This window comes from Mytilus californianus, unplaced genomic scaffold, assembly GCF_021869535.1.
Source record: "Mytilus californianus isolate M0D057914Y unplaced genomic scaffold, xbMytCali1.0.p SCAF_7, whole genome shotgun sequence".
NCBI classification, from domain to species: domain Eukaryota; kingdom Metazoa; phylum Mollusca; class Bivalvia; order Mytilida; family Mytilidae; genus Mytilus; species Mytilus californianus.
This window is the reverse complement of record NW_026262723.1, coordinates 102,905,440-102,925,150: the sequence shown is the minus strand read 5'-3', so window position 1 is coordinate 102,925,150 and position 19,711 is coordinate 102,905,440. Positions and strand designations below refer to the sequence as shown.

At 30.8% G+C, this 19,711-nt stretch overlaps 1 protein-coding gene and 1 long non-coding RNA gene across 6 annotated transcripts in view; one reads left to right on the top strand and one right to left on the bottom strand.

Moving 5' to 3' along the window:
• Nucleotides 1-482: 482 nt before the first annotated feature.
• LOC127707983 (uncharacterized) lies at nucleotides 483-2,226 on the top strand. Its single transcript, XR_007985113.1, has 2 exons — nucleotides 483-1,113; nucleotides 1,277-2,226. It is a non-coding gene; the product is annotated as an uncharacterized LOC127707983 (long non-coding RNA).
• A 4,601-nt stretch (nucleotides 2,227-6,827) lies between these two features.
• The window catches only part of LOC127707974 (PH and SEC7 domain-containing protein-like), a 28,394-nt gene continuing 15,510 nt past the window's right edge, over nucleotides 6,828-19,711 (bottom strand). For 2 of the 5 annotated variants that reach the window (XM_052212743.1, XM_052212744.1), the window contains exons 8-12: nucleotides 19,365-19,593; nucleotides 18,715-18,859; nucleotides 17,715-17,858; nucleotides 16,833-16,996; nucleotides 6,828-11,729 (exon numbers count right to left, since the gene is read on the bottom strand). In XM_052212743.1, the coding sequence (XP_052068703.1) occupies nucleotides 11,660-11,729; nucleotides 16,833-16,996; nucleotides 17,715-17,858; nucleotides 18,715-18,859; nucleotides 19,365-19,593 (752 nt within the window). In that variant the 3' untranslated portion in view covers nucleotides 6,828-11,659. Of the gene's footprint in view, nucleotides 11,730-15,309; nucleotides 15,354-16,832; nucleotides 16,997-17,714; nucleotides 17,859-18,714; nucleotides 18,860-19,364; nucleotides 19,594-19,711 lie in introns of all 5 variants that reach the window. The other 3 variants (XM_052212745.1, XM_052212746.1, XM_052212747.1) reach the window with 3 other exon arrangements.

Below are 19,711 nucleotides of genomic sequence, written 5' to 3'. Positions count from 1 at the left end.
CAAAGGGTCCAAAATAAAATTAGTTTGATTTAATCAAAAATTGAATTCTTGGGGTTCTTTCATATGCTGAATCGAACCATGTATTTAGATTTTGGATATTTGACCATAATTGGTAAGTGTCCAATTTCAAATTTTTAAGTTCTTGGACCACATTCATTCAGTGTCAGAAACCTGTGCTGTGTCAAATATTTAATCACAATCCAAATTCAATCTGGAATGTTGTGTCTGTACTTGCCCCAACTGTTCAGGATTAGATCTCTGAGGTCGTATCAAGTTGCCCTGTGAAACATTTCATTGTTAGAATGAGATTGGTTGTTCCCTTTTTTGTCCCCCATGCACCGCATTGCATGGGACATAGAAATACCAGGCTTCCCTCAACTCCGTCCAGTCTTGTTAGTGCTCTCATGTGTTCAATTTTTGCCAGATTTTTATGAAACTGATGTCATGTCTTGGACGAGTTAGAAAATCAGTGCTGATTAATTATTTTTATACGACCGCAAAAAAATTTTTGTGGTCGTATATTGGTATGACGTTGGCGGCGTCGTCGTCGTCGTCGTCAGGCGTCGTCGTCCGAATACACATTAGTTTTCGCACTCTAACTTTAGTTTAAGTGAATGGATCTCATTGAAATTTTACCATAAGGTTCAATACCACAAAAGGAAGGTGGGGATTGATTTTGGGGGTTATGGTACTAACAGTTAAGGAATTAGGGGCCAAAAGGGGCCAAAAATAAGCATTTTTGTAACTTCCAGACATAACTTGTGTGTAAGTGTATGGATCTCTCTGACATTGTACCACAAGGTTCCATATCACAAAGGGAATGCTGGGATTGATTTTGGGGGTAATTGTCTCCAAATTTTAGGAATTAGGGGCCAAAAAGGGGCAAAAAACAAGCATTTTTCTTGTTTCATGACAATAACTTGTTTGTAAGTGTATGGATCTTTATGAAATTGTACTACAAGGTTCCATATCACAAAGGGAATACTGGGATTGATTTTTGGGGTAATTTCCTCCAAATATTAGGAATTAGGGGCCAAAAAACAAGCATTTTTCTAGTTTCATGACAATAACTTGTTTGTAAGTGTATGGATCTTTATGAAATTGTACTACAAGGTTCCATATCACAAAGGGAAGGCTGGGATTGATTTTGGGGGTTTTCCCTCAAAATTTTAGTAATTAGGGGCCATAAAAGGGCAAAAAAAAACATGCATTTTTCTAGTTTCAGGACAATAACTTGTGTGTAAGTGTATGGATCTTTATGAAATTGTACTGCAAGGTTCCATATCACAAAGGGAAAGCTGGAATTGAGTTTGGGGGTAATTGCCCTAAACGTTTAGGAATTTGGGGCCAAAAAACAAGCATTTTTCTAGTTTCCAGACAATAACTTGTGTTCAAGTGTATGAATCTCTCTGAAATTGTACTGCAAGGTACCATACCACAAAGGGAAAGCTGGGATTGAGTTTGGGGGCGATAAATCATAAGGGGGTTCAAAAAATTGGGGGGGGGGATTTTTTTTTTCCTTTTTTTTCTTTAACATTTTCCATTTTAAATTGGTTATTTCTGATTTATATATAAAAGCAAATAATAATGATATGGTTTGAATAGGCATACATGTGAACCTCCCGACGGGAGTACAATAATCCCGTTTTCAGGGGTCTCCTCCCCCCCTCCCGTTGAAAAAATCCTGTGTATGAAATTTTTCATGAATGGAAATTTTTCATGAATGAAAAATTTCTGCCCAACATAACATCTCAGGCATCTGGTGTAACTGACATTACCTGAAGTTATATTTTACCTGTAAATCAATTAACATGCATAATTATATGGCTTCACTTGTCAGCTTGGGTGTCAAACATACTGGTAAGCAACGATTTTTACCTCAGGCTAACTGCCGTTGTGTAACAAAAACTGTGTATTTATTGGGTTACTTCCCTTGATTTATCCTGTTTTAAGTTACTTTCCTTTTAATAATGAAAATTTTTAAAAGAATATAAATAAAATATAAATTGAACAAATAATCATAAAAGGATGGTTATTAAATGATTTTAAATGTCTTAGGACAAATAAAAAAATAATAATTTGAAAATTATTTGAGGATTCTATACTTCCTTTTAAGGCTTAAATTGAAATTTATATAATAACTATGACCCTAACTTTACAGATAGAATGAATTTCTGAGTTTACAAATAAAAACTCTTTGCAAGAGAAAAAAAAAAAAAATAAAAACTATTTGCAGACAGCTAAACAAATGTTCTGGTTGCAATGATTGTTTTATAGAATATGAAGTAAAAAATTTAAAGAACATACCGGTACTGGAAAAAAACAATGTTAGATTGAACATGTAGAATATAAAGATGGAGAAACTTTATAAGTACAAGGGTACTATAAACATAATAAATTGGTTGGAAAGTTGAAGAAAACACACTTTAAAAGACCATTTTTACAGCACACGGTTACATTTACAACAAAATTAATGTCGATTAAAAACCTCCTGATCTGAGTCCTAATCTCCTGACCAAAATTTCCCAATCTCCTGATCTGAGTTTCACAGTCCATCACATGTATGAATAGGTAAATTGAAAATTTTTAAGTTCTTAGACCACTTTCATTCTGTGTCAGAAACCTATGCTGTGTCAAATATTTAATTACAATCCAAATTCAGTGCTGTATCAAGCTTGAATGTTGTGTCCATACTTGCCCCAACTGTTCAGGGTTCGACCTCTGCGGTCGTATCAAGCTGCGCCCCAGCGGAGCATTTTATTAAAAGAGTTATGCCCCTTAGAAACATTAACTATATGGAGAATTGCGTTGTTGGCGCTCTCGTGTGTACAATTCTTGCCAGAAATTTATGAAACTTAAATAATAGGTTTATATCAGCAATGTTTTGGACAAATTCGAAAATCAGTGCCGATCAATAATTTTTAAAAGAGTTGTGCCCTTTGGAAATATTAATTTTTCCATTTGCCTTATGAGCGCTCTAATGTGTACAATTCTTGCCAGATTTTTATGAAATTTATATTATAGGTTTATATCAGCAACATCTTTGACAATTTCAAAAAATAAGATCAAATATTATACGACCGCAAAAAAATTTTGCGGTCATATATTGGTATGACGTTGGTGTCATCGTCATCTGAAGACACATTGGTTTTCGCACTCTAACTTTAGTTTAAGTGAATGGATCTCTATGAAATTTTATCATAAGGTTCAATACCACAAAAGGAAGGTTGGGATTGATTTTGGGGGTTATGGTACCAACAGTTAAGGAATTAGGGGCCAAAAATAAGCATTTTTGTAACTTCCAGACATAACTTGTGTGTTAGTGTATGGATCTCTCTGACATTGTACCACAAGGTTCCATATCACAAAGGGAATGCTTGGATTGATTTTTGGGGGTAATTGCCTCAAAATTTTAGGAATTAAGGGCCAAAAAAGGGCCAAAAACAAGCATTTTTCTTGTTTCATGACAATAACTTGTGTGTAAGTGTATGGATCTTTCTGAAATTGAACTACAAGGTTCCATATCGCAAAGGGAAAGCTGGAATTGAGTTTGGGGGTAATTGCCCAAAACGTTTAGGAATAAGGGGCCAAAAAGGGGCCAAAAATAAGCATTTTTCTAGTTTCCAGACAATAACTTGTGTTCAAGTGTATGGATCTCTCTGAAATTGTACTGCAAGGTACCATACCACAAAGGGAAGGCTGGGATTGATTTTGGGGGTAATTGCCTCAAAATTTTAGGAATAAAAAAAACAAGCATTTTTCTAGTTTCAGGACAATAACTTGTGTGTAAGTGTATGGATCTTTATGAAATTGTACTACAAGTTTCCATATTACAAAGGGAAATCTGGGTTTGAGTTTGAGGGTAATTTTTTTTTCCCCTTTTTTTTCTTTAAAATTGGTTATTTCTGATGCCTTAAACGTTTAGGAATTTGGGGCCAAAAAGGGGCCAAAAATTTTCTAGTTTCCAGACGATAACTTGTGTTCAAGTGTATGGATCTCTCTAAAATTGTACTGCAAGGTACCATACCACAAAGGGAAGGCTGGGATTGAGTTTGGGGGTGATGAATCATAAGGGGGTTCAAAAAATTTGGGCGGGGGGGAATTATTTTTCCTTTTTTTTTCTTTAAAATTTTCCATTTTAAATTGGTTATTTCTGATTTATATATAAAAGCAAATAATAATGATATGGTTGGAATAGGTAAATTAAAAATTTTTAAGTTCTTAGACCACATTCATTCTGTGTCAGAAACCTATGCTGTGTCAAATATTAAATTACAATCCAAATTCAGTGCTGTATCAAGCTTGAATGTTGTGTCCATACTTGCCCCAACTGTTCAGGGTTCGACCTCTGCAGTCGTATCAAGCTGCGCCCAAACTAAAATGGCAATATTTAGACATGTAAACTACGCAAATCATTCAAAGTCAATGAACCATGACTGGAGGTGCAGGACTAAATAACCTCCATGGAAATGAGAAATGTCAATGCTTATAAAACTGCATCTCAAATACCATTTACTTATCATAAGTGGTTCCCTTTAAACTAACCTAATCACAAACTAATACATGTAAAGTAAGCAAAAATTTCAAAGTCAATAGACCATGACTGGGGGAGTGGGGCCAAGTAATCTCCATGGAAATGAGATGAGCCAATGCTAACACAACTGCATACCAAATATCATTGACTTACCACTAGTGGTTCCCAATAACCTGAACTAATCACAAACAAATTCATATAAAAATATAAATCAATTGTTTTAAAAACAATTGTTAAACGGTCTTTCCCCTCCGAAACATGATTAATTGGTTTTTTGCTTGGTTGGTTGGTAGGTCGGTCGGTCGATTGATTGATTGATTGATTGATTGATTGCATGGCACTTTCTCTGTGCGACACAGCTAACTTAAATAACGCCTATATTCTAACCGAACGTGACTGCGCACTTAGACATCCCGCACAGCCAAACGGATGCCTGAGATGTCCTCATAAAAATTGATCCTAGCATCATTCGTTTATAAATTTTCTCTAGTTTCTATGTTACCTCGGACTTCCATTTTTCATCTATTTGTTGTGTATGCATTTTGATTGAATTTGTAGGAAAACGGAGTAAATTTTATCTTGGAAGTTTTATTTTCCTTATTTGGATATGCAATGTTTTCTTCTAAATTTAGGTCTGCGCGCGAGACGGTGTTGTGAAGTCACGTGACCCTCGAATATATATGTCTGGAGTTAAAATATTAATTTCTTTTCAGGGGAGACCGTTGAACAGAGCACATGTGTATTGATCAAAGAAACACGATAACTATTGTTTTTATTTTGTACAGGTCATTGATGTCGGATCACGCATACATATTACGTACACATGTTTACGGGAGCACGGATTTGTATTTTAATGCATGTTTAGAAATTTGATTGTAGGATTTCAGTAATATTTACGAACTTAAAGGAGCGATTTCTACGACATTGATTTTAATTTCGCAATCAAGCGGACCGCACGTGTCTCATAGATTAATTTCAGAAAATATATGAATTGGAGCAGATTTTTGCAGGGATGGATTTCTATTTCAGAAAGAAATTTGTACATAAGAAGGATTGGCATTTTACAGTATAATGTACGGGACTAAAAGCGATTTTCTTTTCATAGAAATGGGATAACTTAAAAAAAAATCAGTTGAAAAAAAAGGGGGGGGGGAGTGTAGTGGTAGACTGTGGTTGATAATTGAGATAAGAAACATTTACAACATGATAGCTGCAAAGTTTGAAGTTTTGATAAGTAATTTGTTGATTCGACCATAACAGGGACATTGACCCTGCAATAAAATGACGCGTACCATTTCGACAAAAATTTTCTAGTAAACACCTGTCGCGACAAACTTTTTGGTTAAATTGTTTTGTCGATATCTTTAACTCTTTCTAGGAAGAAGCGATATGAACTTAATGTAAAAAATCACAACATGACCTTGACCTTGACCTAGTTTTCTATTCTTAAGGACCAAGGACCTCAAATCAACAGACCCTAGGTCTCTATCACTTATGGTTTACCAGTTACGAATGCATATCACTTATTTCAAATGCATAAGGGGAAATAACTCTCATATGGAATATTCATATCGCTTCGGTCAAAATAGGACAAATCATGCAAAGGATATAACGAGCAATTTTATGAAATAAATATGTCGCTTTCTTTTACGGTTACGGAGGAGATGCAGTCACAAGGAAAACAGTGTTTAGGGAGATAACTCCTACAAAGAAAATTGTTCGGCTTAGAACAGGTGAAAATAAAAAGCGCATAAACTGTATGATACTATATAAGAAATATCTAAGCGACATCTTGCGAAACAAAAATTTTACGCGAGAACAAAATTTGGCGGAAGAAAATAATAATTATAATCAGAACAAATACAATAGGTCTTTCCACAGAAAAGTGGAAAGACCTAATAAGCAAAAGTTTCAAAGTCAATACATCATGACTGAGGGGGTGGGGCCAAATAATCTCTATGAAAATGAAATGTGCCAATTCTTACAAAACTGTATACCAAATATGATTGACCTTCAAATAATGGCTTCCCATAAACTGACCTAATCACAAACTAATACATAGTTGACAACCCCACTGGAAACCGCATGCCTTAGTCTTGCTTTATGACTTTGTCGATGTGAGACAATAAGGATAAAAGTCAAAGGTTACCCCTTAAATAGTTATCTGTATTATGCTTTCTCTTGACAAACATATTGTGTATCTTTTTGTTCTGTTTGTGTTTTGCATGCATGTATCAATTTATAATATTTGGACTTTTGGGAAATGATTCTCCCATAATAAAATCAAAAGAAATCACAAAACTGGTATTAATTTAATGACACACAAAACAAAACTAGCACATAATCTAAGTGTTTGACAAAGCATAAACAAAAATAGTACTGAAACATACCAAAACAGCATTTAATATAAAACAGATATATTGCATTAAAAACACTTTGCAGTACAGTTTAAAGTGACAGTTTTGGATACAGCATACCCTGATCCCATTACATTATGATGAGCAATATCAGGAAAGTTCATAGAGATTGGATAAATGAAAAAAATCAAATTTTTTTTCTTAAAATCCAGTGATGGATCAATCTTGTCTATTGAACTGTTTTTCCCTAATTTTGGGTATATGTTGGTAAGTATTATGAAATACAATGCATGACTAAAATGGTTTTGTGCTCAACCTGATCAAAAGCATATAAATCTGAAATACCCATTCACTCTTATATAAAATATTTGGAAACACAATTAAAAAAAAATTTCATGATGGAAAGTGGTATATTTTACTTATATTATACATAAAACAAATGGCACAATTTTAAAATATATTCAAGAAATTTAAAATCAAGAAAAAATGAAAATTTACAAAAAATTTCACTGTAGAGGTTTCAAAATTAATAATTAAAAAGTATTAACTATTTGCTCATAATGGAATAACTGACCTGTGAGTTTCCATAACAAGATGTATATTCAAAGAATTTCAATTAAGTTACATATAAAGTTACATAAGATACATAGAAGTATAGCAATACATGTTTAAGTTTTAAAGTAATTGTCTTATATATACTGCAGCAGACAGAACCTAAAATGTAAAAAAAGTTTCATGTATTTGTGAGAAGATAGTGGATATACTTCCAATTAGGAAAATCTGTTTTTTATGTGTATAAATACCAGCAAACTGCATGAAAACTCACATACTGCTCAAATCAAAAAAAAATATGACCCCACAAAAGTATCTCCTTTCATGACAATTTATATCAGTATATAAAGTAGAAACATTTTTATTCTGAATAATACAGAAACAAACATTGACATAATACTAGGTTGTCATGGTGACCACACTTCTTATATATAATAACTCTGAAGTAAAAAAATAAATAATAATTCCTAGATTCTCCCCAACATTTACCACTCATATTGATTTTTTTCATTTGAATTCAAAATTAGGCCATTCATACAATTTGTTCAATAATAATTGAATGAGAATCTTGTCAAAGTTTGTTGTTACCTGGCTTTCAGTTATTTCTATAAAGAATTCTCTCTTCATGTTCATTATAAAATCTATTTGTTTCCTTATGTCATGATTTTATGAAAACTATTAAAAAAATAAAACATCCCTACATTTTCTTATTATTGTCTACATCCTCTCTCCCTATCCCATCACTTGCTACGCCCTTCTATTACGTATTAAACGTGCTATTGCATATATAGAGAGGAAAATCTACCATTATGTTGATTAATCTGTTATCTGACTATATGAAAATGTCAATGTGCATTCGCTTTAATCCTTTGAATGAAACAAATCATTTTACATTAAAACCATTGCTTGATATATCAAGATTTAAAATGGAATGTCGCAAAACGATTTTTAAGAACTACTGCAAATGATCTAGTACTGGGTACATCTAGCAATCTCTACAAGTAACAAACATTTTAATCTACAGTGGAAACTAAAAGAAATTTACTTGCCTATTTAGTTCATTCAATAGTAAAGAAGTTTGTTTTATTTTTTAGCCAAAATTTAAAACCAGAGTCATATGGGGATTAGAATGGTGAATGACTTTCTAAGTAAGTGAGACACTAGCTTTTTAAACAAGTCCCATCAGCAGGAAATCAACTTCAGTTTTACATGCACTGGCCAAGTGGGTCACAAATTCATGACGTTATTAACCCACATTATTTCTCCACCATTTAATAGCTAGAACTAAGGAAAAAACAATTAATCTGCCATCTAGCAAGAACTTTTTGACTTTTTAGGAACCCTTTGATATGGTCAGGAAGTATTAAGGAATAAAAAGTCGTTAATTCCTACTAATTTCAAACCTTTTGATTCTGCTAGTGATTACAATGACCATCTTTTATACTAGTTAATCGAAAAACATAAATGTTACACCGTATAGCGGGTTATTTTCGCAAAGTATTTTTTTAGCTTATTTTGGCGGGTCAGGAGAAATCATGAAAATAAATTCTGCGAAAATTTATGCATCGTTCGATACTTTCTAAGTTAAAGCGTTTTGTAAACTATCTATTTTTTCCCCGTTCGACGGATCAATCACGGTTTTTGTTAAATTAAACAACATAAATGCCATTGTTCACTGGCTATCAGGTGTTAATTAGTTTATTGGTTACATAATAAAATAAATAATATAAGAGTGTAAGGTACGATGTCAGGTATTTTATCCTTATCTAATTAGGGTCAAATTATATAAGAGTTGCAAGTCACTCATGATGATTTTATAATCTAATTAGTACATCAAAGGTCCAGTCAATTTCGTAACTGATCAACAGTAACATTTACAAGAAGTTTGTACACCTGTGAAGAATAACTATGTACCTGTATTCTATTGATTAACCGTATCAAAATATAATAAATAAAAAAAAGTCATGCAGGAAAAACAATCATTTAACCATAACAATAGACCCTTGTTTGTCAATTTTTACAACTTTTTAACTAGAACCATTTCAGTATCCGCCAAAATATTTATTTGGGATTAAAGAATCCGCCAAAATTTTTCGTTTACTTTGTTGCCCCTAAATCGCTAAATTTTACACCCGCGAAAATAACCCGCTATACGGTATTTTTATTGAAACATGAATAATAATAATTGCTGAAGTGTGCACTAGACTTACTGGTTATATAATATATGATTAGGAAAAATGTAAATAAAAAATTCTACTTGATATGAAATTATATGGAAATTATTTACAAACAGTTAGTATTGCTTATCCTCTTTAACTTCTTTGTCAACACAAGAGGATTTTGGCCTCTTTTTACATAAAATACAATTTATTTACAGTAATATAAATAAAATCACAATCGTAGAATATTGCACAATGAATACAAAACAAAGGGACAAGCTGCATTAACATAAAATATTTTGATTAAAAGAAAACTGACAGAGAAAAGGGAAGTTCAATTATGGATTGAAAATTAAAGGATTTGATACATTATGGGATTTCCTGGGCATCATATTTCAGATCTAACATAGAGAAGGAAACTTCAGTCCAATGACAGGGTCGGCATTGAATATTCTCTGGTCCCTTATTTTTTTAAACAATAATCAAACAAAATTATATCAATTTATATTTTTTTTACCTCTCAGTACATAAAACAGATCAATAATATCAGTGATTTTAAAATGCGGATGTAATGTAGAAATTTTAAATTCATAATTTATAATCTGCATATATAATGTTAATGTGAATTTGGCAAGTCTTCGGTATAATAATAGTTATTAGGATTACTGATTGCGTTCATGTGTTTTTCAATAATTAGTAGGGATGGCAATTTATTGTGGAATCAATAAATGAGTATTCGGTTCATCAGATGAGTGTCGATTACTCTATATCTTAAAGTTAGAAAGTTGTTACTGATGACGATTTTGCATCAGATGAGTGTCGATTACTCTATATTTTAAAGTTAGAAAGATGTTACTATGACAATTTTGCAGGTGATTCAGAAGGGCACAAAGCATCATGTTTCATCATCTTCAAAGCGAGTACTTGATGCGTTTCCTAATTTTTTTATATCAAATCATCTTTTAGTGATTACCTTATAATATTTTTAAACAAATATATTCAGAACTCATAGCTATTTGATCATTTCATTGTAATGATAACATATTGCCTACAACTACACATGCAAACATTTCCCTTGTAATTAAAAAAAGTTCCAAACTTGCAAAAAACTCAATGGTTCCAAGATAAAAAGTTGAAAAAAAGAATTGAATTATATGACTGAGCCATTATGAATTATTTTAATTATAGTTTATATATAAGACTCAATCAATTCTTGTACAAAAGTTCTGATTTAATAATTTATAAATGACAGATTTTTTTAATCAAATTTTTACTGGTAGAACTGGTTTTTTTTTTCAAATTCAATTACAATAAAACAATTTTCTAAATCAAACCTATAATAAAAAAAAATATGAATTTATTCAATATACTTATATATTATTTCAGAATACAGTCATGAAAATACAGAAGAAATATTTATGTATATGTGGAAACTTCAAAGTTACATTTGAATTCACAATTACAACCTTGTATAAAACTTTTTCAACTATCAAAAATCAATAGGACTGAGTTACAATTATCAAATCCTTTCTTCTTTGTGGAAAAGAAATTGTTATTGAACTTGATAAATGTGCTTTCAAAATATTTACCGGTAGTCTCTCATATATTGGACCCATACCCCTAAAAATAAACAACATTCCGTGACAAAACAGCTATACTATAGTGCATCTGAAGCCTATGCCCTTATAAATACACTACTAATACTTGTGATAAAGCTATTATTAAAATACTTTATATGGAATGAAAAATTTTCAAAATGTAAGCACAAAGTTTAATAAATATAAAAGAAAACACTTTGTGAAACTAAAACCACTTTCTTTTTCTGGGATAAAGATTTTTAAAATTTCGAATTTCAACAATTTGATTGTAATATGGCACAGCACCTGAGTAAAAAAAATTTTAACAATAATTTCAGCCATCAAAATAGAAACATTCTGCTACAATTTTCTCAAACTATGCAAGATATTTTGTCAAATAGCCATAAATTCCCAGAATTCCATATTTTCTCTGAAATGTTGGATACCAGACAACACAAAAAACATCACCAGACGACACTTTTACAAATAAGTAACAGCATTTTCCTGACTGATATAATCATCAAAGTTCTGTGGCGTAGTTGATTCGACTCTGTGGAAGAAACAGAGAAAAGTTTAAATTTGTATTTGTTATCTTTTTGTTGCTGTTTGAAGATGAATTTTAATGAATAATACTGATATTTCTTACTCTCTTTTTTGCCACAACTCTGTGGAAATCATTATTATAAAATAATATTTATGTTAATATATAAACAGTTGCAATAAATCTCCAATTCTGAATACATTGTTTACTGTAACATTGTATTACAATGCATAAATACTTGTTTTAGCTATTCTGAACTGATGTATAAAGGACAACATTTGGCAAAAATGCTTCTTTACCAAAGTTTATTTAATTGTATCTGTCTTCAATATTTAATGCTTGCTTATTTGCTTCTTCAGCTTAAACATGTGCTATTTTGATGTTAAAACTTTATTTTAGATTTAATGAAGAATGGTATATAAATTGAAAATTGTTTTTTAATTCCTTAGATTGATTCAGGATACTACATGTTAATTATCATGCATCAAGCATAATAAAAATTTTAATTGGTATCTAAAACATGCATATGTCTATTTCAATGAAAAACTTCCAAAACATGCAGACATTAGATTAAAAGGTATCCTTAAAATATTTTGAAGTAATGTTAAAGCCATGTTGAAAAGAAATAAATAAAATTTATAATGTTTCATGACTTTGATCTAGTGAAATGTTCACATATATATGTTTTAAATAATCCTTTCTATTTCAAGTTTCTGAGTCACATTCCAACAGATGGTCATTTCAATTCCTTTCCTCGCATTTTCTGAATTAAAACCCATATACAATTGAAAGAAAAGGGCTATGTATGCCATCACACAAAAAAAAGATTTGGATGAGACAGTTATATCCCAGTTTCCAACTCACCAAAGATAAATTTGGGCGAGACAGTAATATCCTAGTCCATAGCAACCATGCAATAGTTAAGTAACAAAATGGTGGAAATGTTTTTCAACTATAAAAGATTGTAAAGATGGAGAAAGTCATGCAAAAAGGGGAAAAATCCATTCACTCAGATTATTTATATATTAAAGATAACTAAAAAAATAATACTGAAGTGGTGCCCAGTCATTCTAATATTGTTTATACACATAATGAGGCTTGGATTTCAGCAACAAAAAATTATACTTAATAACAAAAAATAAACATAGAATTTTTTAATCAATTCTCAACTTGTTTTTTAGAAATCCAAGCTGGAAGGCTATTGGTAATGAACATACTTATGTCAGAATGTGTACTTATAACTCACCATAAAGTAAAACAACCAATTGTGTGCAATTCAAATAATAAGAGAACAAAATGTTAAAACAGCATACTTTCAATTCAAATTAAAAAAAATATTGTTTTTATTTTTATAACCTTCTCAAGGTATGCAATTTGATTCTTTTATAAAGAAATAACAAAATGAGTTTTTCATAAGTAATTATAAATGTTATTTAGTACCATAAAACAAAAAGCGATTCTGGCTGAGAGTCTGGACAAACATCATCTTTTCAACAGATATCTTCATTCATAATATCATAATTTATTGATAACAAATTGTTTTCACAGATCTTAATACTGAAAAGATGAGGACTTATTAAAAAGAGAAGTTGTTATTTGGTGCACTTAAATCAAATGTATTTCAAAATAAATACACTAAGCAGAATCAAAATTTGTACTAAAATGAAAAACAATTTTCATTTCATGGATTATACCTCCGAGACTTCATAAAGGTGAGACAAAAACTAAGACTCAAGACAAAATATGAGACAAATAATCAGCAGACCCTTTTCACATAAAAATGTGCACATACATGTATATTTACATCAGAATTTACCTTACAGAATCTGTGGAACTTATTGTTCGTATAACAAATTGAAAATAGTTATTTTTTTCTTTGTTATGTTGACATTGTTGTTGACAATTTTAACCAATCAGCATTTTAATTAATACCAATCAGAAAATTTCATCAAGAATTCACAAGTTTCTGAAAGGCAAATTTCAATTATAATAAAATAGCTTCTAAGTATGATTCGTCTCCTCCTATTCTATAGCAGTACAACCTGATGAGACTAACCCTAAAATAACCTAAAACTAATGTCAACCCTTCACATATATTATGTTTTATAGACTTAGTCTAGATAATCTGAATGAATTTGTGACACTCAGTTTAATTTAGATGTGGTATAAACAGGTCATTACTTTTGTTTTTACATCTATCAACATTTTATTCCTTACTGGAAACATTTCTCAAATTAGTGTGTGTCTACGATACCTCATTTACTGATTTATTAATATAATAATCATTATTAACCCTGCTACTTGTGTATATCATTGAAAAGATACATAAATCTTCCAAAAAATTATCAACAAGGTATTTCGACAAAAGGTAACCATAATTATATATCATAATACTATACAAAAAGTGCAATAATAATTTTATCCATTAGGAAACAAATGTTGATAGGTATAACTTTTGAATACCGTCAAGAATATACCTATTATCTTTATTCAGATCTGTTAAGATTGTAAAGGGTTCTACTTAAAAACTGTTAATCATTTAAATTAATCAGACTGAACACAGGGACTCTTGAAACTTTACCCAAGTTCTTCCTGAGAAATTTTGATTTCAATAATTAACAGTTTTTTAAATACCCATTCAATAGTTAGAAAGATCTGACTTCTTGTAAAAACAGTAAGCACATAAATAAAATGTTCTTAGGAATATCAGGAATCTTCCACCATTTTGAATATAATACCATACAATGTTAAAAGGATCCAAAGCATGAGACAAAGAGTTAAAAAATCATATTCATACAATGGTATATCGCAAAAAAAATCCATGTAGCACAGTTAACTAGAAAATGTTTGGCCTATACGTAATAAAAAGCACTAATGTTAAAGCAGCTTATACATACATAAGTCATTATTAAAGCAGAAACGTAAAAATCTGAAATCTTTGAGATTCCTTCCGATTGACAAATATATACTAAATTAAAAAAAAAGTTGACTAGTACAAAATAAAATTTCTAAACAAATATGGCACCCTGCTGCAATTCAACCTTTGAAAGAAAAAATAATCAAAAATAAACCTTGACAAAACCAGATCATATGTAATTAGCCCCAATACTGTATATTGGCACAAATGTTTTGTTTAAAGATGCACAAAAACATTTTAAACAATAAAATACATTGTTTGATACAAGAAACATCTTTACAAACAATGAATTATAACAATATTGGTCGTTTTGGCCCCTAATTCATATTTTTAATTAACATTTTTTTCTTTTTCAAACATTTTTTTTTCTACAAGTAATTGTGATTTAAAACATTTTTGATCTGGCCATACAACTAAAAAATAAAACCTTGTAAGCAATAAAATTGGAAACAAAAAGAATAAGTCCAATTAAATCTCCTATGGTGCCAAGTTTAGGAAAGTGGTGAATAGAAGTTATTGGAAACTCTTCAAATGTTCAAATTACAATGCATTAGATTCCCATCACAGACTAGCATTCCATCAATTCATGCCAGAATACACCTGTCATATAAATCCCAAGCAGACACACAAACACACAGTTTTACTGTGTATCATTCTAAAAATATATCATACCAAGTATTTACACTAGTGTACCGATCACTGTTAGGTTTTCTGTTCTAATAAATAAATAATAATAATCAATTATTTAACTTTCTGTATAGTCACCCCCTAACAGTTCGTCCCCTTAAGGTGTAACTTAAATAGAAATTGTTTAATCTATACACACATCATTACACTTTTGCTTAAACGTAGTATATCTACACAAAGAACAACAATAGAAAATTTCATATAAAATCCAAAAAAAATCAGCTCTGTCAACCTAATAAAAAGTAGAGAAAATTTTGTGATGTATAAGGTTTCATAAAAATATATATATCTATTGTTTGAAATTGTGTGCAGGATTGTCTTAAAAGTCTGAAATTAATCTCAGTTTTCTTCCCAATACAGTAACTGCAGAAACATATCTTCTGTTGGATACATGGTCCCCTGCTTAAATAATGATTTGAACATGAGGCCACACCCAATATTAACCCTATTTTTATATTTGTAATGTAAATTCATGCTTTCCATGGGAATGCCACATAATCAGGAAAGATTTAAAACCAAAATCCTTTGTGAGTTTTATTCTAACTTTAATCTAAATTGGCCTTAAGCTTTTAAAAGGAGATTTTTTAATGTATTATCCAACAAAGTCCTCTGAAAATCCATGTTCTAAGAGGGCAGAATACTGAATACCAGACAAGGAGTTCAAATAGACCAAAATTAATATATTTTTTTAAGATTTCTACATTACAGCAACCACATTGGTTGAACAGGAGTGGTCATTAAACATTATTCTGAAAATGAAACTTCAAAGAACTAATTCAACTTTTGGTTCAAAGGTTGCATATAACTCATGATAATTTAACAATTACTATAATTATCATTTTATCTCCTATTCACTATTCTTTGTAACTGTGGTGCTAATTGCTGGTCAACAAAGTCAACAAACGTTATTTTGAAAGATGATCCCCGATAAGATGATTCAGACAAACTTTGGTTTAATGATTTTGGAGGAAAAGTTCTTTAGAAATATTTACCAACTAACAGTGCCGACAATGGACACTTGCATTAGGTATGCAAAGCGTTAGCAATAGCTTAATTGGTTTTAAGCCACAACTCATGTTATAATTAATTGTTTATAATAATGATTTTTTTTCAAGACATTTTATCTTATACTGTATCTTTCTGTATTTTTATGTATGAATCATTAAGAATGTAAACCATGGTATAACATGTATTTATAATTTTACTATAATTTGAATGTAAAAATTTAAGAAACAAGAAATTGCAGCAAAGATAGCCACCTCTGTAGTAGTACAACTATTGTACTACCATGTTTTAGTCAACAAGACTTTCTGGCTAAAGCAAAGAGACATTATAGATGAATGGTTTTGTTAGTAGCCTTCTCTCCCATGCTCCCTTCTCCATGCATGTCACTGCTGTGATAACTATTTCAGCACCAATGTTACAAATACTGTTACCACAGTAACCTTATTTATATAATTTGGAAGTCTGAGTGTTCATTATTATAAATAGCCTCACGGTAACTGTACCTATCTGAGAGACTGCGTTGAACAGGATGTTGTCGTGATGGTCGCCCAACTGTGACAGATTCATCATCCTCTCCAATCACAGTTTCCACTAACGAAGGCTCTAGTTCTGGATATGTAGCCAATCGTGACTGTATTAGATAAACATATGTTTTATATCTCTTCAACTGAAACAAAATTGGATGTGTCCATTATAAACAAGATTTGTCAGAATGCCAACCTTTTTAAATATACAAAAATAAGAATCCTTCACATGATAATCTCTTTTTCCAAAATTTAAAAGATTTCTAGCATTAAATTATTACACATTGCTTTCCAAGGATATTTATATTTCTTTCTGAAGAGCCCTCATCACGCTCTACTATTTTATTTAATGACGAAGTGTTCTCTTGTGGAGAGTTGTCTCATTGGCAATCATACCATATCTTCTTATTTTTATTTAAGGAATGACTGTAATATTTTTTCTGTTTATTAAGAAATAACATCAAAAATGTGGTGCACACTGAATAACCTGCATAGCGGGTTATTTAATAGTGTGCACCACATTTTTGAGGTTATTTTGAATAGACAGAAAAATATTAAGAGTCATTCCTAATAATTTAATTCTAAATTCCATTTTTAAGGAATAAATCATGAAAAAACGTTGATGACGTCATGGTCTCATGACAAAATTATGTCTATGAGCTGATTGACAAAGAACTTTCAGCCAATCAGAAGACGTCTTAAATCCAAAATTAAATTATAAAAGACTTATTCCTGAAATTTAAATATATAGCTTTGTTATTTATAATATAATGTTTTCACAATAAATGTTCTATAATTCATATTTTAGACTATATACAACACATATCTTAATATTTAATATGTGTCTTATTCATATTTTACCTCATATTCTAAAAAACTTTCTTTTTCCATATAATCTGCAATAATTCTGGCCTTAGCACCTTTATCTGGAGGATACTGCCGGTGATCCTTAAGTTCCTGCTCTAATTCTTCTGTCTTCTCTGTATGTTTGGCAAGCTGCTCTCGCTAAATACATAAAATATTATTCATAATCTGAGGAAAAAATTTCATTGCAATACTCTTATATTCTGGGTATACTTTAAATTGCCTACACCCTTGAAAACTAAATATATAATGTGAACAGTGTTACCATTGAGATGCATTCTATCAATTTGTCAGGAAAATACACAAAAAATCAGTTTATAAAAGGTTTTTAAATGTGAAAATAATTAAAAAATTTTGAGGATTAAGACTAAAAGTTTCTGAGACAGAAATCAACACTAAATTGACTTTCTATATAATAACTAGATAATGGGGGGGAGGTAAGTATATGTCAAAATAAGAATGAGGCATACTCATTAGCCCCAGTTATTTCATTTATCCCAACAGTCCTAATTAAATATTTAATATAAGTCCTAACAAAACCCTTATTTAGAATTCCTCAAAGGAGAATATAACTAAATCATGCACAACTACAATACATTGCAAAGTAATTATATATGTTTGGACTACTCATTCAGACTAAGTGATTTATTGAAAATTCATCATTATACAGATACAGTAATTCCCTTATATGTTTTGCTGCTTAAATCTATTCAAAGGAATCATATTGAAGCTTTATACAGGGTGCATTGGTGCATCATATTGATATAATATTTCTCTTAAAATCAAAAATTAACACTTAAAGGTTTTAAAGAGTTGGAACAAACCAGAACATGTTAGTTGATGTGAAGAACAATGAAGCATGGATATGTCTCAAGTCATCTATTTGTTACACAAAAAAACAGGAAACAAGAATTGATTAATGTTTTACAGATATTATTCACAGCAACACTGTATAAATTTCATTTATCTTCATCTATAAGCTATAATGTTTTCTTACCAAATTAAATCTTGTGTAAGTAGCAGGCAGTAAAGGCCGTTGAAATTTTCTCTGTGAGCCAACACCACCAGATAAGGCAGGGGCAGATAAAGTAGCTGATACAAAGTTAATGGTGTCAATCCAGTCCTGGAGTTCTTTACTGTCACTTAAACATATAAATACAAAGTTAATGGTGTCAATCCAGTCCTGGAGTTATTAACTGTCACTATAGCATATTAGTAAAAAGTTAATGGTTTTAAAACCAATAACTTCTGAATGCCATAAGTGAAAATCTGTAAATTTAATCTAGAACCAAACATGTGATATATAGATAGTCATTCATATGGACCACAAAACTCTGTTGATTCCAAGGATGAAAGAAATCAAATATATAATGTCAAAGATAGTAATATTCCAGAAATTTTCATAATTCAAAAGGAGCTACAAAAGTTCACAAACAGATATACTCTTATCTGTACTTAACCAGCTTGTCAAATGTGTTTTTATGATGTTCTTGCATTAAAATAATAGCCTTTCTGAATAGACTTCAGGAATGTAAAATTGATTCTAAATGCAGGATCACCTCTATAATTTTGTATTGATGTAGAAAAAATAAGCTTTTATAATTTATTCAACTATGCTGCTCTACAATCTTTATATTATGAATTTACCTTGTTTGGAATAAGAATATGGCCCAGTCAGCTGTCTGTAATCGAAATACATGTTGTTTTTTGGTATAATCAGCAGCTCTTATTGCTAAGCTATGATGGACACGTATGGCATTTTGTGTACCTTCAGGTAGTTGTCCCTTTTTCATCATATGTTGGTCTTTATAAAGATATAAAACCATGTCTTGTAAACTTGCATAAAACATCTTCCACCCTCTCTTACCCAAAGGAGCTGAAAAAGAAAATCGTAAACTAGCTTCAAACATAATTTCAATCTCTTTTATCAGAAGGGTAAACACAATCTCCATTCACCTCCGAAACTTAAAAATATTGTAATAAAGCATAAAGAG